The sequence below is a fragment of the Squalius cephalus genome (genome assembly GCF_949319135.1).
Source record: "Squalius cephalus genome assembly, chromosome: 5".
NCBI classification, from domain to species: domain Eukaryota; kingdom Metazoa; phylum Chordata; class Actinopteri; order Cypriniformes; family Leuciscidae; genus Squalius; species Squalius cephalus.
In genome coordinates this window covers 10,033,250-10,058,208 of record NC_137126.1, presented here as the reverse complement: position 1 = coordinate 10,058,208, position 24,959 = coordinate 10,033,250, and the positions used below count along the sequence as shown (strand labels likewise).

The window sequence follows — 24,959 nt, the reverse complement described above, 5'->3', positions numbered from 1 at the left end:
ATGACTTCACCTTTTCTTCCAAACCCTGTGGACATCTCAGCGCAAATTGTTTGACGAGCACTTCGTAGAGAGAGTTTTTAGGGACAGATAAAATCCATTTGACTTTCCTGATACTTGTATGAAAGATACAGATTTTCCGCGGAAGGAATGTCTTATCTTTGTGAACTTCTTGAGCCGCACATAACAAATGTGACTCGTCAAAGCCATGCCCTTACTGTACCGCAAATGGGATGTATTGCGTTTTTTTGCAAGTGGTACATACTTGTATGCGGTCGGGGATGCAGAGAATCTAGGGAAAAACACGGTCTGTTGAACCATTCGAAAGGTGGTCCTCGCTCTGCAGGGGTACATAAATAGCTTCATTGTGTTCCCTGGACATTTATCGACCATGTCCATAAAAGAGGGCTTTTATAAAATTGCCGGTAAGATATCTTGATAGGGTGACATCACAAGAACAAATTTAACATTTCACACTCATTTTTTTTCTTCTTCAAAAAAGCATATTTCACACTTAGAAATCTATTATACAATAGTCTGCAGTAGCTACCTGTTAAGAATGATTTTAAATATATATTTTTAATTCCTATGATAGGATTCCCTAGAGTCATAGGAGCAATAGACTGCACACATGTTGCAATCTCCACAGCTCTAGGAGAACATGAGGCAGATTATGTGAACAAAGTCCTTTCACAGCCTTAATGTTCAGGTAGGGCTACTATATAGCCTATGTGAAATGATTTTTATTTGCATTGAGATCAATCTTTAAATAAATAGTAACTAACAGATAGGACAATTATTTACTGTACATTTCATCTGCAGATGACTTGTGATCATGAATGCATGATCACAAGTTTGGATGCCAAATGGCCTGGCTCAGTGCATGACTCACATTTTCCGTGAGTCTATTTTGTGTCAGCGCTTTGAGGAAGGCAAGTTAAATTTGGTACAGTACACTTTAAAGTTTCAATTTTAATAGCAAAACTTACACAATTTTCCCCTTTTCTGTTCTATGACAGGGCTTTTTGATGGCCTGTTGGTAGGAGATAGAGGTTATGCATGCCAGAGGTTTTTGCTAACCCCCTATCCTGACCCTCAGACAGGGCCACAAAACAGCTTCGATGTGGCCCTCAGTAAAACCAGGGTCAAGATCGAGATGACCTTTGGCATCCTAAAGGCACGTTTCAACTGCCTTAGGCGTTTAAGAGTGTCACCAGAGCGGGTGTCACAGATAGTGGCTGCATGTGCCATTCTGCATAATATAGCCACTATCAGAAAGGAGCGATTACCACCACAAAACCAGCTTCTCCCTGATGAAATTGACCCCATCACACTTGACCACCCAGCTGGCGCAGCTGTCAGAGATGCAATCACAACACAATATTTTACTTAATAAAAGCACACTGACACTGCAGATATGTCTCAAACTGTTTTATTGGTCATCATGTGGCTAGGGGGGGAAGAAAGAGAGCAAGAAAAATTACATTAATAAACATTCATAGTGTTCCAACTAAAGGGTTACTTGGTTAAAAAAAAAAGTTCACATACTGAGATCTGTTTTTTCCAGCTGTTTGATCTCCAATTTAATTTTTTTTTAATTTGGAGCCTCCTCAGCTCACAGTCCAGCTCCTTCAGTGTGCAGTCTAGTTCGAGACTCCTTTTGTAAAGGGCCCTGACTGAGTCTGTTTCCACCTGAAACAATTCCACCACAAACAATCATTACACGTTTTCTGGAGGTTGATCAAATCACAAAAAGTGGCATGACTTTCTACAAACACAGGACTGACTGTAATTTATGTCAAGGGTTTAAAGCATTACCTTGTTCACATTCCTTCTGTAGCCCATTGAGGTAGAGGCCTCAGTTTCTGGGGCAGGTTGTGAAAAATGTGTAAGGGCCAGTCACTTAATTATGACAACTACATGTGTGCCATAATAAAAAGCCCAGTGCATTCACCTCAGCAACTGTCTCAGAACACACAGGCAGAGTGTCTTCATCGTTTGGTTCACCCTAATAAATAAAAGGCCAATGTAAAGCATAACTGTTATAAAGCAGGTTATGTTTGGTGTTCTGTCTACTGCATACTGACCTCTGTGTGGGAGACTGTGTGCTGGCTTCAACAGGGACACTGTATTTCCCTCTACTGCAGAACAGAGTCAAGTCAACTTTTTTTTAAAACATTAGTAATGCATTGTACACACATACCCAGTGTCACTTGCTTAGAGGAGCCAGCACCAGGGTCAGACTGTACAGCACTTGCAATCCCATCCATAATCGGCCGCCCCTCATTGTTGCTCAGCGCCAACTCCTCCGCCACAGTGTAATCTTGAGGAGGTGGCCCTCCCCCAGTTTTCCTCATTTCACATTTTTTTCTGTTTGCGATTAAATGTTCAAAAAAATAATAAAAGGTTATGGTAAATACTCACCACTTTGAATTATATTTTGTCTTGATCTGCTGCAAAGAACGTTTGGAGTTGGGGTTGCATCTAAAAATCAATGAATATCAATCTTTCTTAGAATGTAATAGCCTATACATTCACATTTTACATACATCTACACACACACACACGTACGTACGTACGTATGTATGTATCAACACGAATACATTTTCATTTTAGCATTTAATACATTTTTAATATGATTAGCCTACATAAATGTACATTAATTGTTTAACCTACGCATTAACGCAATCAGCAATCTTCCTCCAAGATTGTTCTCTTGCTTTGGCAGCAGATACATTGTTACTGCGTGCTTGAAAAACACTTCTATATTCTTCATATTTCTGAAAAATTATCTCTTACTCCTGCGCGGAAAAATAAATAGCTCTCGCTCTGTCCATATCGAACGCGATTGGTTGTTCAGTGTCGACGTCACTCTTTTATGTGCACGCGCGTGGATTAATCATAGCTTAAGGATCAAAGCCTGAGTTGACAGAGAAAGTTGATGAGCTGCGTCATGGTACCAATAAAGCCTGATTGCATCGGTTTGGTTTTGTCGACTGAAAACCAATCCTGTAACCCCCAGTTTGTTCAGCTACCTTCATGGTACAGGCCCCTGGCCTACTAAATTAGGGATGGGTCTGTCCAAAAACAACCCAATATCATGGTAATAAATGGGAGTCCAGATAAAAATAAATCTCCACTCATTTACAATAGGCTACCTATTTGTGTATCAACATGGGTGGCATTTAATTTCATTGGTAATTCACACAACGATTAGGAAAACAAATTCCTCTATGTTGAACCTGAGACTAATGATTAGTAAAGACTTAATTTTGAACATTATCAGTTCCTCCCACAATTTGAAACACCTGTTCAATCTAATTACAGATCAGCACATCCTGAGGCATTAAATAGCTGACTGATGTTCAAGAGATTGAATTTCTTAGTTGTGGAGCCTAATATGATTTTACATAGCTGAAGCAAAACACCAGAGTGATAGGCTTACTTATCAAGTAGCTGCAATACAAAGCAAGTTTGTTAGTTGTATTTTTTAATTGCCTACTTTTAAGTTTTTTTTTTTGTTTTTTTTTTTTTAAATCCGTTAATTAGCTTGTCTGATTGACTCACCACTTGGAAATGAAGGAAGAGATTGCAGCAACAGTGTTTTTTATTGCAAGACTAGCAAAGAAACATGGTAAACTGGATCGTGTTCGGAGGGAGAAATTTGCTGTGGCACTAACTTCAGTGCTCTTTGAAACTTACAAAAGTCATTGGTACCCAGAAAAACCAACCAAAGGACAAGCTTTTAGGTGAGTAGCCTAATGCTAACTTAACTTCTGAATTAAGTGTAAATTTAAGTAATTTGAGCAATCAAGGGCTTTTTCTTTTCTTAGGTGTCTAAGGATGAACAAAGCTCAAACAAGAGACCCAGTTATTGAACGTGCTTGTTGCCAGAGTGACACTGTTTATGAAAATCTTGGATTACCAAAGGAAGTGACCATTTGGGTTGATCCGGGAGAGGTGTCCTGCCGGTAGTTCTAAATTTGCTGGCCTATCAATGAAGTGTATAATAGTTTTTATGATTTGATTTTTACCACTGTAGCACTTCCAAAACTGAAAATGTTGTTTGTTCTCAAAAGGTATGGTGAGAAGTCAACCCCATTTTGTGTTACCCAGTTGGAGGGTCAAAAGAGAGATGGGGAGTTCTCTCGTAGGATAAATAATGCAGTGGAAAGGGCTTCATCAGACTACCACTCTGGAACCTCCTCTGATGAGGAGGGAGGAAACACCAGCATGAGCAGCACTGTGAGCAGCACCGTGAGTAGCAGCAATAGCAGCAGTCTTTCAGTTCCAGAGCCCAAATGCATCCCGACGGTCTCCAACCCAAACAGTGTATACCAGGTAACAAAGTCCATATAACCACTTTTTTCAGTCCCTTAGCTTGTCTTTAACACTACTTGTTGCTTTCTTAAAATTGCACTGGTTTAATTGCTGTTTTCAATCTCTAGTTCAGTGAGTTTGGGCAACCCCCTCCCATGCAAAACTGGGGGACATACCCTAAAAGAAAACCATATGCTGCTGAGGGCTACCAGCAGCATTCTTCAGGTGGACCATACCCATCTCATAAGAGTTTTAAGGGCTACAGGCCCTCCTACGGCTTCTCTGGTCCAAGGGTGGACCGATTTCACTGGGTCAGCAAGAACCGCTCTTAGAATTCAATTTTAATATCTCAGCGTGTCATTGTTTTGCTGAGCAGCTATGCAGGCATACGTGAGTTATTGAATATAACTTGATTTAAATGTAATGATTTAATAAATTATTTATGGAGTTATGTGGCAATACAATTTTAAAGTTAATTTTATTAAATGGTTTTTGTGGAAAATACTTTCTAAATAAAATCTGTTTTAATATAACTTTCTTGTGTGGAAGTATTTGAAGTTTATGCTTATGCCACTAGATGGTGACAAATATACAATATCCATACCTTTTGTCAAAGCAGAGAATTTCTTCTCGCTTGTAATTTCAGTTAAGCTTTTATGTTCACGACTGATACAAAATTATGATTTGTAACTGTAGGGTAAAGCTCAATCTACAGTGGTAACTCGGAGCACTTCATACTGAGTTTCTCTTCACTTATGCTCTAACTTTTGTACTAATTTAACTTAATTTCACATTGTGTGCTTAAAGTAGTCTTTCTCTTATAAATGATCTCAGTGAATTCTGTGTTGTACTGTATTTGGCAAATCAGAGCTATGCAAGTTGGGAGATTCTTTTTTTTTTTCCTGGGTGTATGTTTCTGAACTTGACTAGCAGTATAGTATTTCTGTTGAAAAGGAAAATGGAGTGTGGTTTGAGATTCAATCACCCTAATGAATTGCAGATGCCTGCGAGGTTAAATATTTAGACTTGCCTACAATCCGAATCCTGTGACGTGTTTTGACTGGAACTGACATTGAAAGTCATGTAGTGTGAGTACAGCAACCTATTAAATCTCTCAGATTTGCGTCTTTTGTTATTCATGTGAATAAGCACTGATTTACCTCTGCTTTTTTTCTGTGATCTCCATTAACTGCCACTGAGTGGAGAACCTGCTAAAAATAGTGCCGTGTGTGGGCATTACTTATTGCATGTAAACATGGTTTATGCTAGAGACTCTTTTAACTGCATTTCATTGTTGCTGTGGGCCCTCAGTTTAATCACGACGCAATGCATATTTATCAAGTGTATTTTATCTTAATGGATACAAGGAGACATCTAAAAGAAATTACAGTACAAAACATACACAAGATTTTCAAATATTTTTCCTTCAAACCATAATTATGTATTCATTTTAGGTCTACTTTAAGCTGAATATATATGAAGCAAGTGACCATTTAAATTTTTCATATCACAATAATTGCCGAAGCTTTTATCATGGTATTGAATTAAGTTTCAAACCTATAGGCCTCCCATGCTGATGTTTACACTGAAAAATGTGCATGTGCCTTGTTACTCTAATGAACTGTTTATACTTGATCGGAGTTAATAAATTTACTTTTCTGTCATTGGTCAAATGTAAATTAATTTAGTTGACTGGAAATACAACTTTTGATGGTGTTATTTAAATTTAACTTTGTTTTTCAGGGAAATAACAGCATGCTCGGGGTATCCAAAGACTTTAAAATATGTAAACGGTTTCCCCTTCTTTATTTTAAGCTATGGTGTTCAACAGCAACTGTTAAAGGGATACTACTTGTCCCAAAAATGAAAAATCTCTCATCAATTAGTCATTCAATAAAACTCTTGCGCCTGGATTCTAATATATTCCTGTGAGTCTAATATATCATTACAGGCCAGACCATCCAAACATGGACTCAGCAGGAGTCAGTGAGAAGGATAAATTGTCCTCCATTTATCAAAATGGCTGCAGTATACGTTCAGATTGACCTGAACGTATGGAATTTGTCCAGAATTACTATTTAACAACTTGGGATGACCAATATCTGATTAACTTGTTTTGGAGTGGATTGGACAACCACATGTCTCCCTGAATACCAGTTGGCAACCCGAACATTTCACTGCAACAGTATTTGGACATGGTGCTGTGGATGTGTGGCTCTCCCTACACAGAAGGTGAGGTTAGTGATGAAGACACCACACTTCAGCAAACCCCCTTGGTCTCATATGTCAGTGCCCATGGGATTTTCAGAGAATAAAAGGTTGTCTTCCCCAGCATCTAATATGTTCAGCTCCAGGCCTAGCAAGTTGCCCCCAGGTATGGTCACGTCAAGGCCGCAGTTCCCCAATCCAAGAAACCAGTGTTTGGAAGCAGTGACCAGGTGGCCAAAATAACTGATCCTCCAATTGTTGCCCCCAGGTATGGTCACGTCAAGGCCGCAGTTCCCCAATCCAAGAAACCAGTGTTTGGAAGCAGTGACCAGGTGGCCAAAATAACTAATCTTCCAATTGTGTCATGTTAATTGCATGGGTGGCAATTAAAACAGGCTTAGTGTTTCTAAAGCATGCTATTCAGAAAATCTCGAGTACACTCGAGTCTTTCATAACCACTCCAAATGGCCCGTCCCAGAGTCCGCTCCAGTCCAAGAGTTTTGTCCAGAGTCTGTTTTGACACCAGAATACAGTCCAGTGTAGAGCACAGAGTTTGCTACAGCCCAGGAATCAGCTCCTGCTCCAGAATTTCGATCAGAGGCTGCTCCTGTCCCCGAGCTCAGTCTAGAATCTGTTCCAGTTTCAGTGTCTTCTCGGAGCTCGGTTACGAATTCCCTATATCCTCTAATTTGGACACTACTGTGAACGCAGCCAGAAGGAGAAGACAAAGGAGGAGGGAAAAAGTCCTCCCTCGAACATCCTGAGAGAATCTCAAATCCAGTTGTCGTCCAGAACTCTCTTACCTCAACTAGGGACAACCTCAATTTCCCTCCTCCCTGATTGTAAAGCCAATCCAAATTCCCTCACCAGAGGCTGATTCTGAAGTTCCTGCTTGTTTAGTTGTGACCCAAGGAGGTTGATCCTGTGTATAATGCCTGTCCCGTTTCGACCAGGGAGGCCATTCCCGTGTTCCCTATAAGCCCAGTCAAGGCAAAAAGGGAAGTTTTAGAGTTTCCTACATGTCCGGTTACGACCAGGACGGTCGTGCCTGAATCCACTGCATGATCAGTGTCGACAAAGGAGGCAGTTTCAGTGATAGCTACCTGTCCTGTGTCGGCAATAGATGTCAGTCCCGAATCTAATGCCTGTCCCGTTTAGGCCAGGTAGGCCGTTTCTGAGTTCCCTACCTGCCCTGTCACAGCCGATTATGCATATTCTGTTTGCCCTGTATCAACCAAAGAGATTGTCCTGGAGTCTTGTGTCGGCCCCGTCTCGCAGACAAAGACCGTTCTTAGTTCCCTTGTCTCAACCACGGAGGCAGTACCTAGCACCCTCTTCCCGATCATAATAACTTCTTTTATGTTCTCTATGCATGTTCTCCCTGTTTTAAGATATTTTGCCAGATGTGCCAGGGTCCTCACTACTGAGGTCCTCTAACCAGCTGGCAGCCCAGACACCCTGTCTCTCAGCCGGCCCTCCAGATGTCGGCAAGACAGCCAGAACTCCTGACGTCAGCAAGTCAACCAGCACTCCAGATGTCTATCAGTCAGCAGGCAGTTATGGGTTCAGGGGTTTCTTTGTCTAGTTTTATGGACTTTTGTTTTGAAGTGTACTTTCTGTTGCACTTGTTTCAGTGCTTCCCATTTCTTTGTTTAGTTCCTGTTTGTCTTTATTCTCTTATGCTGCACCCCAATTCGCCTACTTATCCTAAAGCCTAAAAGTACTCTTTTTGTGAAGAAAAAGTACATACTTTTGAGTGTGTAGCAAAAGAGTAGGCAAGCTCTGGGACATACTACTTCGTCATGAAGGGGTGGATTGGAATCCACTACTGCTTCAATGTATATGTAATGAGTGATTAATAATCAAGAATAAGCATTTCTACATAAATAATTTCTGTATTCAATGAGTGATTCAAATATATTTTTAATCATTTAATCGTTTGCTGTGAGTGTTAACCAGCTGAATTTAGGTACATTCCGATGTGACCCTCAACATGTGTTGTCTATATATCTGTTTCTAGCTGACAAGTTGTAATATAACATCAACACAAGTTGGTTGTAACATGGGTCATTGTAGCTGTGTCCCAATATGAAGGCTGCATCCTCCGAAGGCCGTATTTGAAGGCCGATTGCGTCACAGCGACACGACGAAGGATGTCCCAATTCAAAGACTGCATCCTTGGAGGGTCACATTTGAAGGCCAATTGCGTCACCACGGCGCGATGAAGGCTGTCCCAATTCAATTCTGCATCCTTCGAAGGCCAGTTGCGTCATCGCGGGCCGACGAAGGCTACCCTGATTCAAAAGCGACGCCAAATGCACCCTTCTTTTCCCCGTGAAAGGAAGGATACATAAAAGGATCCTTAGTGGCCTATCCTACGCTATAAGTCATTGCGCGCCATTGACGACAGCATTTTTTTTTTTTTTTTAAAGGCGGCCGAGACTAGAGTTCGGTGGTGGACAGCAAATTCACATTTAAATTTTTCATAAGTACACTTTTCTGCTTTTTTAGAGCAATTATGGAGAAAATGGGTCTGCTGGGGAATGTAACTCCCATACAGCCAAAAAAAATAAAATAAAAAAATAATAATAATAATGGACAACTTCAACAAAAAAATAAAATAAATAAAAACTACAAAGAAAGTTAATACACACATCTTTGCTAAAATTTATTGTGCTGTTGTTGTTAACAAGAAATAGTTCATTTGCTCTGCCTTTAGTGTCCTGCAAGTGTGAGGGTGTGAGTGGGAAACCCACTGCTGAAACTTGGCCCTGGTTTGTCCTCATGGATGAGGTGTTGGGACAGAAGCATTGCACCAACCCCCCTGTCCTCATTGCCTCAATCCCTGAGGACATACCAGGGCCGAGTTCAGCAGTGGGTGCCCACGGTGAGGAAGAGCCAGGGGCAGCAGCACCAGCACCAGCACCACCAGCAGCACGAGGCTGCGAGACAGAGAGGATGAGTTTTTGGACTTGATCAGAGAACATGCAACTAGAGAGGGAGGCAGAGGCGAGGAGAGCACAGGAGAGTAGGGAGAGGATGGACAGGCTGTTTTCTCTTCTTGAGAGAATGATTGAAAAATATATATTTTTTCTACATATTCTTGTTTAACTTTTTTTCACTTTTATTTTTTAAAAGGAAAGAAAAATTCTGTACATTATTTATTTTTATGCAACTTTAAATGTGTAAATAAAAGAGAACGAATTGTTCTGGACATTGTTGATTTTTGTAATGACAGTCATAATTTCTACATGAAACAAATTCTTCTATACTTTTTAAAAAAAATAAAATTGGTAAATGAAAATCATTTGTTTTTAGGCTACATAAAGGTACCTTTTCCAACATACGTTAAACATCAAAATCAACATAAACATTTTAATTTAGAGTACATAAAATAAGAACAAAATTATGTACAGTAGATTTTTATTCAGCTGAGCAGGGAGACCCTGGTGGTGCTGCTGGACTGGGATGGGCTGCCACAATAGAGACCCTGGTAAGGCCTCCTGCTGGTGGGACATCATCTGGGATGGTCTCCAGAGTGTTTGAGTGCATATTTACACTATCCACTAAGTTGTCTACCAACAGGTTTGCAGGGCTGACTCAATCGACGGTATAGTACAATAGACGGAAAAGTATATTTCTGAAAAAAGTACTTTTTATAACTACTAATACTGCATTGGGGAATAACTACAAGTCATATATTTCAAACCTTAGTAAGGCAAAATTATCTTGCATACTCTAATGTACTTAAGGTATCAAGAGTAAAACTAAAGGTATGTATTCTGCAGGAAAAAAAAACTTTTTTTTATGATGGTTTTGCATTTATATTTGGGCTACTACTGCATTACTGCGTATGTTGCAATACTTAACGAAGTAGGCTTATGTAGTTCCGAAAATTAAAGTAACAAAATGTAGGCCTATTGTCACAATATTGACAAATTGTTAACTAACTACAGCTGCGTCCCATATCAAAGGGCGCATCTGAAGCGCTTGGACCGGTCTAGCCTATGGAGGAATTATTCCTGTTGCCTGGCAACTGAAAGCTGCCGATGACGAGCGGGAGTAACATTTGCACTGGACTTTTTTATATTCAACTGGGTTTTATATTCAAACAGGGTTAAAAACCTGTGTAAATATGTTCACCATGGTCCATTTGTGTACATAATAAAAATAATACACTAGCCTACAAAAGATATAAGTGAACATTTGAACCTTTGAAAGGCCTATGTAAGTTTTCTTTTCATATATCATTACATTATTTACGTAAGTTAACACCCAATACTTGAACAGTTTAAAGTGTAATCTGGCCCAAACCAGCTTAAAGGAGAACTCCGGTCAATTTTAACATTGAGCTCATTTTTTTGTACATTTGGAGTGCTGTCAATACAGAGAACAACGACAAAAATCGGTGTTGCCTACACCGAGTTATTCTATTTTTAAAATTTGCACCCTGAAAATTGCACCAAAATAGTCGATTGCCGAGTTCACGCGCGTGATCATAGGTAACTAAACCTATGCGCGTGAACTCGGCAATTGACTACTTTGGACTTCAACCGAAAAACAGGATGTAAACAGGTATTTGCGCTGGCTGAAATAACATCATTTTTATACATATCTTTCACATCTACTGCAGTCAGATCCACTCGTGTTCACTCAGAAGGAATCACTCACATTTTCTGTGCACTTGTAATGACACATCAAGGATGTTAAGAGCCTAAAAGCAGGTTTAGTACTTGCCCCATTGAAGTCAACAGGGTGCAAATTTTAAAAATAGAATAACTCGGTGTAGGCAACACCGATTTTTGTAGTTGTTCTCTGTATTGACAGCACTCCAAATGTACAATAAAATGAGCTCAATGTTAAAATTGACCGGAGTTCTCCTTTAATTTAGCTGGCCATGGTCTTGGCTAAGCCGAAAATACATGTCCTCCAGTAAAAATGTAAATATAAAAATGACAGCTAATTCTTGCTCCATAGCTGTTTACTCAATTATATCAAATGAATTATCAGGATGGCAGCTGTCCTCTCGCACTGTTGCTTGGCGCTAGAAGCGGTGATCAGGAACACCTGGTTTCGCAATTAGGAAATCCTACGAAGGCTACATGGTGCGTCCTTCGAAAGACCTTCACATTGGGACACAGCTTGTAACAATTCCAATATGTCCAACCAGGAACTATTTACAAATCACCTGATTCACTTCACACATGCTCAGTTTAGTCCTTATTCCACATGTGATAAAGTACAGCCCTGTGGCAAACACAGCAGATGTTGAAAAACAATTTTAAGTTAAGAAAGTAACCTTTTTTAACTTTGTTTATTTTTGTTATGGGAATTTCTGCTTTGTAGTTAAACTCATCAAATTTAAATTATGTTTATTGTATGTCTGTGTAGATTTTTTTTCCATGTAAGTTGTTAGTGCTAATGTTTTGCCTGTTAGTTCTACCAGAAAGACTCGGGAGAATAAATACTGTGACAATTAATCATTTATTAACAGCCCAGCAAGCAATCAAGTTCTTTGGCGTAGGCCCCGTCCGTAGCTTGCAATCCGAGGATCCGGACTCTGCATATCCTGCCTGAAGACGAAGGCAGGGGCGCAGCCGACCCCCTGCGAGGTATAGGAAGGGACCATCCTGGTGGTGTTGGGGAGGATGGAGGGAAAGACCCGTCTTGGTGGTGGTGGGGAGGATGGAGGTGAATGGAAGCGTCAGCATCTGCAAACTCAGACGTGTGTAAGTACCAGTCTTTTATACCACAAGTATAGGAATATGATTGGATAGATGAGAAGGTAATAAGTGACGTAACAATTGAGTCTTCCCGGCAGAACTTATGCTAGAGCTTCATTTCTAAGGTAAGCTAGTTCATGGCTACATGACTCTGGGTTAGTTGTAACAACAATGAAATGTTAAAACCTATCCCTAACACCTTATACACACAATTTAAATTTTATTATGGCCAATACTATAACGGACAGTAACAAACGTGCTCACACAAACACAAAATGTTCAAGTGTTCAAGTTCAATTTATTATGGTCAATTACTATGATTGAGGCCCTGTTTACATGAGAACGCTCGCAGGTGAAAACGTAAAAATATTTTATCAGATGTGCCTTTCGTTTAGACGGCGACGGCGTTTTTGGGGCTTAAAAACGCAAAAAACGGTCCACCGTCGCATTCCCGTCTAAAGGGTAAAAATGCAAAAGTCTACTAGGGAGAGAAGTAGAAGGAAGGTTGTACGCAGGCACGCGGACTTGGTGTTGTTGTGTGGCAGTGCTTCACATTGCCACCTAGCCGCCTGGAGTGCATACTACATCGAATTTCACACACTTTTGCGTCATCATATGCACGCAGATTTCCCCCCCATAACGCTCGTCTAAATGCAGAATAAAAAGTGATAACGCAACGCCATTTTTGCGTTTTCTCTTCAGATCGTTTCCGTGTAAACATAGCCTGAGAGTACACACACACACACACACACACACACACACACACACACACACACACACACACACACACACACACACACACACACAATGTTCAATTTTATTATGGCAAATTTACTATGACTGACAGTAACAAACATGCTTACACACAAACAATGTTTGTGTTCAAGTTCAATTTATAATGGTCAATTACTATGACTGAGAGTGACACACACACAAGTTATATTGAAAAGTCAGTGTTGAATAAAAAGCTTGCAAAATAATTTTTTTGTCTTAATCCTTATTTCATTATCCTTATATCACCCCGGTGGATATCATAATGTTACATCTCACCCCAGGGTATGTTATAACTAACCCAGACTGGGGTGAATTGTAACATTTCACTCCTTGAGCCCTATCTTGCACCCAGCGCAATTGACTTTGTACACCGACGCATGTTTCATTCCTATTTTGCACCAGCGCAAAGCGCGCTTTTCCCTCCACAGAAGCACGTCGCTAAACTAGGGAATGAACTTGCACTCCCTGGGCGGTTCAGCGCAAAAAAGGAGGCGTGTTCCGGCGCAAGCAATCCCTGGTGCTATTTTACTGTTCCATAAAACAATTGCGCCACTGGCCAGAAAAAAACCTAGTCTAAAGTCAGTGGTGCGTTGCGCGTTGTTCATTATGCTATTTTAAGGGCGCATGCTTGACCATAATGTATAGCATGCACAATGCGCATACACTTTGATTCTCTAATCTACACAGAAGCAGCAGTTTTCATTTTTGCAAATCATATTATTACAAACGATAGATAGATAGATAGATAGATAGACAATTTATTATAAAAGCATACATCTAGCTTACACATTTACCCACATTATTATATGCCTGTTTAACCGAAGCTAATTTGGGTGTGTTTCTCCATCCCCAATGTCACTTCTCTCTCTTTTACGGCCGTGACGAGAGCATCGGTCTTCTCGGCTGTGAACCGCTCCTGGCGTACGCCTGGCAAATCCGGTGGATATCATAATGTTACATCTCACCCCAGGGTATGTTATAACTAACCCAGACTGGGGTGAATTGTAACATTTCACTCCTTGAGCCCTATCTTGCACCCAGCGCAATTGACTTTGTACACCGACGCATGTTTCATTCCTATTTTGCACCAGCGCAAAGCGCGCTTTTCCCTCCACAGAAGCACGTCGCTAAACTAGGGAATGAACTTGCACTCCCTGGGCGGTTCAGCGCAAAAAAGGAGGCGTGTTCCGGCGCAAGCAATCCCTGGTGCTATTTTACTGTTCCATAAAACAATTGCGCCACTGGCCAGAAAAAAACCTAGTCTAAAGTCAGTGGTGCGTTGCGCGTTGTTCATTATGCTATTTTAAGGGCGCATGCTTGACCATAATGTATAGCATGCACAATGCGCATACACTTTGATTCTCTAATCTACACAGAAGCAGCAGTTTTCATTTTTGCAAATCATATTATTACAAACGATAGATAGATAGATAGATAGATAGATAGACAATTTATTATAAAAGCATACATCTAGCTTACACATTTACCCACATTATTATATGCCTGTTTAACCGAAGCTAATTTGGGTGTGTTTCTCCATCCCCAATGTCACTTCTCTCTCTTTTACGGCCGTGACGAGAGCGTCGGTCTTCTCGGCTGTGAACCGCTCCTGGCGTACGCCTGGCAAATCCGCCGTTATAATAGCAATACGCCAAGGAAAAAGCACGCCTGCTCTTAAAGGGAATGTGAGATGACGCTCCGATTGGTTTATTTAACGTTACGCCCAAACCACACCGATAATGAAGCTACTTCAGACCAACCCATTTTAGATTTGCGCCGGGCGCAAGAGTCATTCGTCACGGTGTCACTGAGTGTAAAACGCGAAAGGTGAATTTCCAGGTATGTCCCTCTTTGGCAAATGTATTTTCAAGATGGAGGCGCAACATGGCTGCCGCCATTCGAGCGACTTGCTCGTATGTATTATAAATGGCAGATTTTACGCTTATGAGAATACTTTATTAGTTGGTGGAAGTAATTACACATGAATGAGCACATATACTTTTGATAGAACAAAGTGTTTTTTGCTAAGAATCAACTTAAAAAGTTACACAGTGTAGCTTTAAATACGAGTAGTTTGATCAAAATTAATGCTAGGGACATTTCAGTTGTCAATGGATATTTGCAGGGACATGTCCCTAGCATTCCTACTAAATTCTATGTCCTTGGACGGACTGCATCATTACGAGAGAGTGTTATGACTAAGAGAGTGTTTCTCTTTGAATCACGGAAAGGCCATAGCGAGGGAAAAGTCTCCCACAGTTTTCACATTTTTTTTTTTTTTTCATAAAATACATGGATGTGTTTGAATGGCTGTAAGTGAGGAAAGATCCTTTTCGAATGGTCTTTTGGCATCTACTTGCTGGGAATATAAACACTACTCAGACAAATTTTGACCCCTTCGTGTGGCCCAGCACTGCAACATCGGCTCAACCAATGGTGTGGTTTGGGGCGGGACTAGCCAGAAAGAGTTTTATGAGAGTTATATCCTAAGCAGGGCAAACAGTAATTATTTTTTCATTTCTCTTCTTCAGATTTGTCAGGCATGTTTGCAATATGTGGTCTTGATTTCTGCACTTAAATGTTGGTGGAGACTACAGATTTAGCCAGGTGAAAAAGTACATGTGCTCCATTGCATGCAAATCCGCTGGAGTCATTTCCCAATTCTACATACTTCTCACCCTCCACCTCCTCCCATCACTTCCTGTTTACTCTCTCGCTATCTTTGCCAATTAGAAAGAGGCCGAAAAATCAAGTAGTGTATGGTCCTAAATCTAAAGATTATGTAACACATCCAGCATGGTTTTATATTAACTCTCTGTATCAATGTCATAGTATAACAAACAAGTGCTTTACAGCTTTACAATTGTTATGCCAGTGCGAGTACTGTGTCTGGTTCACATCAGCTCATAAGTGAAATTTTTCTAATTAAAAACACCCAAGTTCTGTGATGGTTTAACCTTAAAGACAGTTAAAGGGGATGTGTGTAATTAACTTTCTTGCATAGTTTTTTGTTTAGATTTTTAAAGAGACCCAATCAAACACCTCAATCTTCATTAATGTTATCATACATTTAAATGAAACAAGCAAAAAACAAACAAACATGCTTTCTTCATTATAATTCACAATGCCTGTGAAAAAGCAGAGAAAAAAATAAGTCATACAAAATAAGTATGACTCCCTTTTCCTTGAAGAACTATGACCACGAATCCACACATACACTCACCTTAAGGATTATTAGGAACACCATACTAATACTGTGTTTTACCCCCTTTCGCCTTCAGAACTGCCTTAATTCTACGTGGCATTGATTCAACAAGGTGCTGAAAGCATTCTTTAGAAATGTTGGCCCATATTGATAGGATAGCATCTTGCAGTTGATGGAGATTTGTGGGATGCACATCCAGGGCACGAAGCTCCCGTTCCACCACATCCCAAAGATGCTCTATTGGGTTGAGATCTGGTGACTTTGGGGGCCATTTTAGTACAGTGAACTCATTGTCATGTTCAAGAAACCAATTTGAAATGATTCGAGCTTTGTGACATGGTGCATTATCCTGCAGTTGGCCCATTCTCCTCTGACCTCTAGCATCAACAAGGCATTTTCGCCCACAGGACTGCCACATACTGGATGTTTTTCCCTTTTCACACCATTCTTTGTAGAACCCTAGAAATGGTTGTGCGTGAAAATCCCAGTAATTGAGCAGATTGTGAAATACTCAGACCGGACCGTCTGGCACCAACAACCATGCCACGCTCAAAATTGCTTAAATCACCTTTCTTTCCCATTCTGACATTCAGTTTGGAGTTCAGGAGATTGTCTTGACCAGGACCACACCCATAAATGCATTGAAGCAACTGCCATGTGATTGGTTGATTAGATAATTGCATTAATGAGAAATTGAACATGTGTTCCTAATAATCCTTTAGGTGAGTGAGTGTATATCCAAACTTCAATAAAGCAAAATTACACAAGTTTCATTCATTCTGATTCACGCAATAAACAGCACACAAAATCCATCCAATGCATTGAAGCACCTATACATGATTTATTTAAAACAATAGAGTCAGGTTGAGCTGAACTGAAAGCTGTAACATTTATCAAACATTCTGACACATTGAGCTGTGATACTTGTGCAATTGACTTCAAATAAAAAAATAATGAAGTACATTAAATTCAAAATGAAAAGCAAATTAAATTGAAAAGAACAAATCAAATTAAACAAAAGAATAATATAATTGGAACTTCATTCGACTAAATTAGTTGAACTTGGACCTTGGGCCTTGGCCTTGGTTTACTGAGCAGAAAAAAAAACAATACGAATAAATGTACTTATTTATCATTTTACCTGTAATAAATTTTGCAAAACAAGGTCTATTTCAGACAAAAATGTTTACAGGGATTGTAAGCCTGGAACTTTGGTAACCAGGATTTGTTTTCTCCCATGCTAAATATTAGACAATTACATACAGTATAGTACAAATATACCTAAAGTAATAAGAAATTATATTAAAGTCATAAAAATGGATAAACAAACAGTATGGTAAAATAGTATATGTGCTGATGCGAAACACTCCGAGAGCAAACACCATTCTCTGGGGTACAAGTTTGAATAGCAGAGGTGTGAAAATAAGCATTGTAGAACAGAGAGCATTGTACAATTGGAGAAGAAACGTTGTTTTGTCTTCAGTTTAAGAATCTGACTGTCTTTTGAGGGCTGATATGATAAGTGACTTTTCATTCAGAAGAAAGGAGTGTTCAGAAGAACTACAGTTTACTGGCTATAACCAGAGCCGCTGTAACAGGGCTTTAGCAACGATTCCAAGGACACCAAAAGAGGGAGGGATCCGGGTAGGAATAGCAAATAAGGGGGCCCCAAAACAGATGGCTGCCAGCAACCTTTCTTGAAATTAGTTTACAGAACATTCCATGTTGTAGTGCCCTATAGTTTAAGCGCCAGCCATTCTATTCTTCTCACATTATTATCAATGGTTGCACACAGAATGTTTTATTATGAATGGTTGCACAGTAAACGTGAATTTTGTAATTAAAAACAATGTACTGTAGAAATAATTTCCAAATGTGGTGATTAAATGTATTTTCCTCAAACTCAAATTAAGCTATAACATATAATGTTATAACATCTAATGTTAAGCCCCAATAAAAGAGTTTAAAACTAGACTAAAAACAAAGGAAAAAAAAAAAGGATTATTTATGCTATAACAGAGTAAAAGTAAATGTTATGAAATAACAGATGTCTCAGCATAACACTTGATGACCCATCAGATGTTAAGTACAATATAATAAATTATATCTCAAGGACCTCTGGCACACAAACACATTTGCAGTATATCTACTTGTTCTATAAGGTCATAACACTTAAGGATACACTGGGGAGGACAGTGTATAAGGATACACTGTTTGGTTTAACAGACGCCATGATGTGCTTTCCAGCCAACATCTAATGAGAAATTACTATTTAAAAAGATAGTTTGTATTTTTGACAGACAATTTGGTGTCCTATAAGGAAAAACACATGCCTACCAAAAAATTGTTAAAGGGGGAAGGGAGGGAAGGGAGGGATGGGGGGTGGGGATATATATATATATATATATATATATACACTACTATTCAAGAGTTTGGCTTCATTAAGACTTTTTTTGTTCTTAGAATTTTTTTTTCAGTGTTCTGTCCAAAGACGTAGTAATATTTTTGTTGCTGTTGTTATTCATGTGAGGAGTGGAATACTGGAATCTGTCTGCCTCTGCTTTCTTTTCTTGTGCTTGCTTCCCGGATAGACTAACAGGATAACATGTTTCCAATTGTCTATACGGGCTCGCATGCGTAAAGGACCTCAATATAATGGTGCAGAGAACGTTGGGGGAGGTGAGAGACAACATGGCATTTGAGGTTTTCTGCACTCCAATCCCAGACAATTTAGTGATCCTTGTTGTTGGGTGCAATGTGTGTGGCACAATGCACATTTTGTTGATGAAATACAGTATGTGATAAAGTTTATGGGTAATGTAGGGATACCTATATCTTTTCTCCTGTTTAGTGGATAGTCAGGGAGTGAGGGAAGTTGTTGTTGGTTTTTCTTTCTTTTAACGACAGGCAAGTTGATCTTTATTCCCCTCCAGGTAGAGGTGTTTTTGTTTCTTTGTCCTCCTCCCGAGGTAATGTTTAATTTTATAAAAACATAATTTTTATTTTATTTAATTTGTTATATAAGAAAATAAAAGGCAGACATGCCACTTTGAACTCAAACCTCAATGTTTGGTTTTGTGACTCTGGGGCTGGAAAGCTGGAGATCCTCAAAGTTTCTCCACATGTTTATGCTGTTTTTTTCATTTCCTATTTACCCCTAGGCTATAGGGGACGACGTCTGTGTGCAGCGAACATACACAGAGAACTCAGTTACGAAACAAAATAATAATATTTATTCTCAACTCGTGTGTCTTACACACGTTGCTATGTACACTTCAAGGACCAGATTTACTAAACAGGGCAAATTCCAAAAAAGCGCAGATGGGAGTGGAAAGTTCTGCGCATAATCTACTCATGACTTCCATAACGACCAAGGCAATCTACCATGTGCAGCGCAAATTAGCATCTGGTTTAAGACATGCTTTTTGGGTGGTAAATAACGGCACAAATACCAGTAAATTGACTAACGCAAACCTCAGTAAATCACCATGCATGATTCCTTTAAGTACTCACCTCCCATAAATTCTGCATCTAAAAGGGAAACTCCTACAAATGCGTATGCAATAAGGTCAGCCGCAAAAATAACTGTGTCCACACCTTTTCAGCGCTAATATTTCACTGCGTGTCTTTAGTAAATCCTGACAGTAGTTCCCTTTTGAGAAGGGAACTTTTGTATTGCGTAGCTAATACGCAGTGGGGAAAACTCCTTTCCTCGAGAATATTGAAGCCTACAATTTAAAATGCAGTGCAGCTGCACAGCAAATACCAGCAGAGCTACTAGCTCGCGCTTTGGCTGTGCTGAGGCAACTGCACAACCTATGGCGAGGCAGCTCAGACGCACAAACCAATCAAGAAGCTCAGCTTCAAGGTTGGGCGTGGCTTATAGCTATAAAAGCCCATCTATTTTGCCTTAAAACAGATATTTATCTCCTTCAGAGACCTTCACGTCACTGCCTCTTGCGAAGCCTTTGCCGTCAAAACAAGCCTCTCAGCTAGAACGAGCCTTTCACAGCGGAAAGCGCCTTCTTCACTCTGCTAGAAGCCGCTCCTCTTCTGTCGCCGTTCTCCTGTGGCCATCCGGCGATCAAACGCTATATCCTTTCACTGCAAAACTGCGTGTTCGCCATTGCAACACACAGTCTAAAAGAGAAATTTCCGGAGAATATGAGCGTTGTTGCAAATGCCTCGTTCTCTCTGCACCTCGTGCGGATACCATCTCTACGAGTCGGACGGGCACACGGAGTGCGCCAGATGCCTGGGACTCGCTCACGCTGAAGCTGCACTCTCTGCAGGAAGTTGCTCTTTCTACGAGAGCATGCCCATCTCCATGCTGTGGACGCGGCTAGTCCTCTTCAAGGAAGATGGTGACACAGCTCCTCATGCTCTTCCCTTTTCCCGCCCTCCCCGGGCCGCAGAAGAAGAAGCACCGCAGCCAACGGCAGCCCGAGCACACGGAGATAAGCGAACCCACGCGGCCTCCTCACCGCGTGCTTCACTTTCTCTATCACAATCACCCTCGCCGGTCCTGTTCACTCAGGCTGACCAGCACCCCTCTCAGCGAGCAGTGGGTCTTGTCTCCTTTGGTGGATCGGACGAGGAAGTGCACGACGACAGCCTCTCCATTGCGGCATCCGAAGAGGAATAGTCGGGCTCGGATGACCCTGCCCTCCTTTCCCAGTCAAGCGCTGGTGTCGCCAGAACTAATTCGGAGATGCTTCGTATCCTCACCGCGGCTGTGGCGGACCTCGGGCTCGAGTGGGCCTCGAGAACTAGAGCAGTTCACCCATCCAAGCCCTGCCGAAACACTTCAGGCCTCGCTGGACGCACCAATTCCGCTTCCAGCCAGGCTGCTTCAGCCCTGCACACCATTGCGTTGCTGCAAGTTTTCCAGGCTAAGCTTCTCCAGGCTATGGACGAGTCTGGCCCGGATCCTGAGTCGTTTAAAGACCTACGCAGCGCCACTGACTTAGAACTGCGCGCGATAAAGTCCATTGCTCAGGCTATGGGCAGAGGTATGGCTAACCTGATCGTGCTCGAGCGCCATCTTTGGTTAAACCTCACGGACATCAAAGAGGCGGACAGGACGGCGTTTCTCGATGCACCAGTCTACAGCAGCGGTCTCTTCGGCCCAGCTGTTAATGGATTCTCGGAGCGCGTCACCGAAGCACAGAAGCCGTCACAAGCTATGACGGCACTTCCTGCATTAACGCTCCAGCGAGGCCTCGAGCCGCCCCAAGAGAACGTCGCCTCCTCAGCTAACAAAGCCAGCGCCTCGGGTTTATCAGCCCCGCCCTGCGGCTGACACCCATCGCCGCTCATGGCCAGCTAAGCTCTATCCGCACCCGCAGCCCCAGGGCCCCCGACCCAGGATTGTGTTGGACACTGAGCCTCCGAAAACCTCCTAGCAACAGGGGAGAAGAGAGAGGGTCTGAGTCTCGCCGCGGCCGGACTACCCTTGAAAAGAGATTGCTTAAATCTTCCAGCTCCCTGTTTAGTTCAGGCGGCTGGAGATTTTTCTATTGTAGACAGTTTCCCTGCACGCGCCCCTACAAACAAACGCTGTTTTTACAGCGACCCAAATAAAGCACAAAAAGAGCATGTTTCAAACACACAACACCCAGGTAACCGGTCCCCCTTCACTAGGCGGCCCATCCCCAGTTGTCTCTCTATCTCTATTCAATTTTGACATCAGTAAGTATGTTGAACTCTTTTCGAGGGTAGTCCGGCCGCGGCGAGACTAATGTAAACCCTTAAGAGAGCAGCCAGAAAAATGGAGCGCAACTGGAAGAAAAAAAAATCTAGAGGTATTCATGGAAGGAAAGCTCGATTACTTACAGAGAGGCTTTAAAAGCTGCTAGATCTGCTTATTTTTCAACCCTATTAGAAGAAAATAAACATAATCCTAGGTATTTATTTGAAACAATGGCTAAACTAACGAAAAAGAAAGCTTCAAGCCCAGAAGTTTCCAAGCAACACAGCAGTAATGACTTTATGAACTTCTTCACTTATAAAATTGATAACATCAGGGACAAAATTATAACTATGCAACCGTCTACTACAGTATCGCATCAGGGAGTGCATTTTAGTCTCCCTGAGTAAAAATTTGATTCATTTATTGCTATAGGAGAGGAAGAATTTTGCAAACTTGTTAATTCATCTAAATCAACAACATGTATGTTAGACCCTATACCGACTAAGCTACTGAAAGAGATGCTCCCAGAGGTCATAGATCCTCTTCTTAATATCATTAATTCGTCTTTGTCTCTAGGATACGTACCAAAAACCTTTAAGCTGGCTATGATTAAACCGCTTGTTAAAAAAAACGCAACTTGATCCTACAGAATTAGTCAATTACAGGCTGATCTCGAATCTGCCTTTTCTGTCAAAGATATTAGAAAAAGCAGTATCCTCACAACTGTGTTCCTTTCTTGAAAGACATGATATCTGCAAGGATTTTCAGTCCGGATTTAGACCGTACCATAGTACTGAGACAGCTCTCATCAGAGTCACAAATGATTTGCTCGTATCCGATCGTGGTTGTATCTCTTATTTGATTCATACTTATTTGACCGTTATCAGTTTGTAGCAGTAAATGAAGAGATGTCTTATCGATCACAAGTTCAGTATGGCGTACCCCAAGGCTCAGTACTAGGACCGCTGCTGTTCACTTTGTACATGCTACCATTAGGAGATATCATTAGGAAACATGGAATTAGCTTTCACTGTTATGCTGATGATACTCAGCTGTATATTTCTTCAAAACCTAACGAAACTTACCAATTCACAAAATTAACGGAATGTATAGCTGATATAAAAAATTGGATGACTAGTAATTTCCTACTTCTAAATTCTGAAAAAACAGAGATTCTAATTATTGGACAAAAAACTCCCACACGTAATAATCTAGAATACCGTCTAACACTTGATGGCTGCTCTGTTTCATCTTCGTCGTTGGTTAGGAACCTGGGTGTGCTCTTTGATACCAATCTTTAATTTGAAAGTCACGTGTCTAGTATCTGTAAAACCGCATTTTTCCATCTTAAAAATATATCTAAATTATGCCATATGCTCTCATTGACAAATGTGGAACAATTAGTTCATGCGACCTCAAGGCTAGATTATTGTAATGCTCTACTGGGTGGTTGCCCTGCACGCTTAATAAACAAACTACAGCTAGTTCAAAATGCAGCAGCTCGAGTTCTTACCAGAACCAGAAAGTATGACCATATTAGCCTGGTTCTGTCAACACTGCATTGGCTGCCTATTAAACATTGCATAAATTTTAAAATATTTCTGATTACTTACAAAGCACTAAATGGTTTAGCTCTGAAGTACTTGAGCGAGCTCTTAACGCATTACAGTCCTTCACGTCTATTGCGATCTCAAAATTCCGGCCAGTTAATAAAACCTAGAATATCAAAATCGACTGCAGGCGGTAGATCCTTTTCCTATTTAGCACCAAAACTTTGGAACAGTCTTCCTAACATTGTCCGGGAAGCAGACACACACTCTGTCAGTTCAAAGCTAGATTAAAGACACATCTCTTTGACCTAGCATTCACATAATGCATTATAGACTTCTATAATTCAATGTTAGGCTGCATAGATTAGGTCAGCCGGAACCGGGAACACTTCCCATAAATCCTGATGTACTCGTTACATCATAAGAAGAATGTCATCTACGCTAATTTTTGTGTCTTTGTTTATCCCGAGGTTTTCCCACAGCCTGCTGGATCCAGACCGTATCCAGATCTGACGAAGGACCTGCGCCTGGACCCGATGACAACGCAGTGCTGAAGTGCCAACTAGTCTCTCCCTATGGAGGATCCCTTTACCACTCTACAGATAAAGCGTTGTTGGGAAAATTCGTTTCGCGTACCTACCCCGAAGTGACAAAATAAAATAAAATTCTGTATCAAAATTTATAAGGAAAGACTAGTACTTTGTTTAGGCTTGGTTTTATAGGGAATTAAAATCCTGCGCACATATATTCAAACACACATAACTATAGAACCAATTCTTAATGTGCATGTGCAATGTGCATCAGCGTTTATCACAGGCTTGCGTTTAAAGTCTGTGTAGAGAGAATCGTGTCGTCTTAGCAGCCCCTAATTTAATAACAAATGATCGTTGCGACGGAAGTGAATCAATCAAAACTAACTTTAGCTGGAAAATAACTTTATTATGAACCGCTATAAAGCCAAAACAATTTCTGTTACCTTAAATTATACGTTTATCTCTGTAAAGCTGCTTTGAAGCAATCTACATTGTTAAAAGCGCTATATAAATGAAGATGACTTGACTTGACTGTATGTTTTGATGGAATATACATGTGTTTACTTCCTCAGTATCTGCCGCAAGCAAGAACAGAAACGGAACATTTTGCACAAACCTGTAGGCATCTGAGTGGTCACATAGCGAGAGGAATGTACATGGCCCTCTGAAATACTTGATTCTGATTGATAAATCAGATAAACATTCAGCAGTCTAATATTTGCGTATATTGATCATGGTCCGTAGCAATGCAGTATCAGACTACAAATCTGGGTAACTGAAACCAGTGCTATATACATTCATGTCTCTCCTATCACACCATTGCTTAGAAAAACATGACTGAATATTTTCCTTTACATGTTTGTCTTAAACTTCTTGGCGAAAAGCCTCTCACTTGATCAACTTTTCAGGGCTTTTATTGCTATATCAACCAACTGATTGAACGTTATCCCATTATTT

General features: G+C 40.7%; 1 protein-coding gene and 1 pseudogene across 2 annotated transcripts; both read left to right on the top strand.

Annotated features, from left to right (window-relative positions):
- LOC307159613 (putative nuclease HARBI1) lies at positions 1-1,400 on the top strand (annotated as a pseudogene). Its single transcript has 4 exons — positions 1-422; positions 593-706; positions 820-929; positions 1,017-1,400. The product of its transcript is annotated as a putative nuclease HARBI1 (transcript).
- Positions 1,401-3,357: 1,957 nt separating this feature from the next.
- btg4 (B-cell translocation gene 4) lies at positions 3,358-4,770 on the top strand. Its single transcript, XM_079871306.1, has 4 exons — positions 3,358-3,746; positions 3,831-3,968; positions 4,077-4,338; positions 4,446-4,770. The coding sequence occupies exons 1-4, from the start codon at positions 3,574-3,576 to the stop codon at positions 4,647-4,649; spliced, it is 777 nt and encodes a 258-aa protein (XP_079727432.1). The 5' UTR covers positions 3,358-3,573; the 3' UTR covers positions 4,650-4,770.
- Positions 4,771-24,959: the final 20,189 nt, after the last annotated feature.

What these genes read in the sequence shown, in the direction of transcription:
- btg4 (XM_079871306.1), top strand. Translation starts at nt 3,574, where the DNA reads ATGAAGGAAGAGATTGCAGCAACAGTGTTTTTTATTGCAAGACTAGCA. An exon ending in ACCAAAGGACAAGCTTTTAG is followed by an intron (nt 3,747 to 3,830) that starts GTGAGTAGCCTA and finishes TTCTTTTCTTAG; the next exon opens with GTGTCTAAGGATGAACAAAG. An exon ending in CCGGGAGAGGTGTCCTGCCG is followed by an intron (nt 3,969 to 4,076) that starts GTAGTTCTAAAT and finishes TGTTCTCAAAAG; the next exon opens with GTATGGTGAGAAGTCAACCC.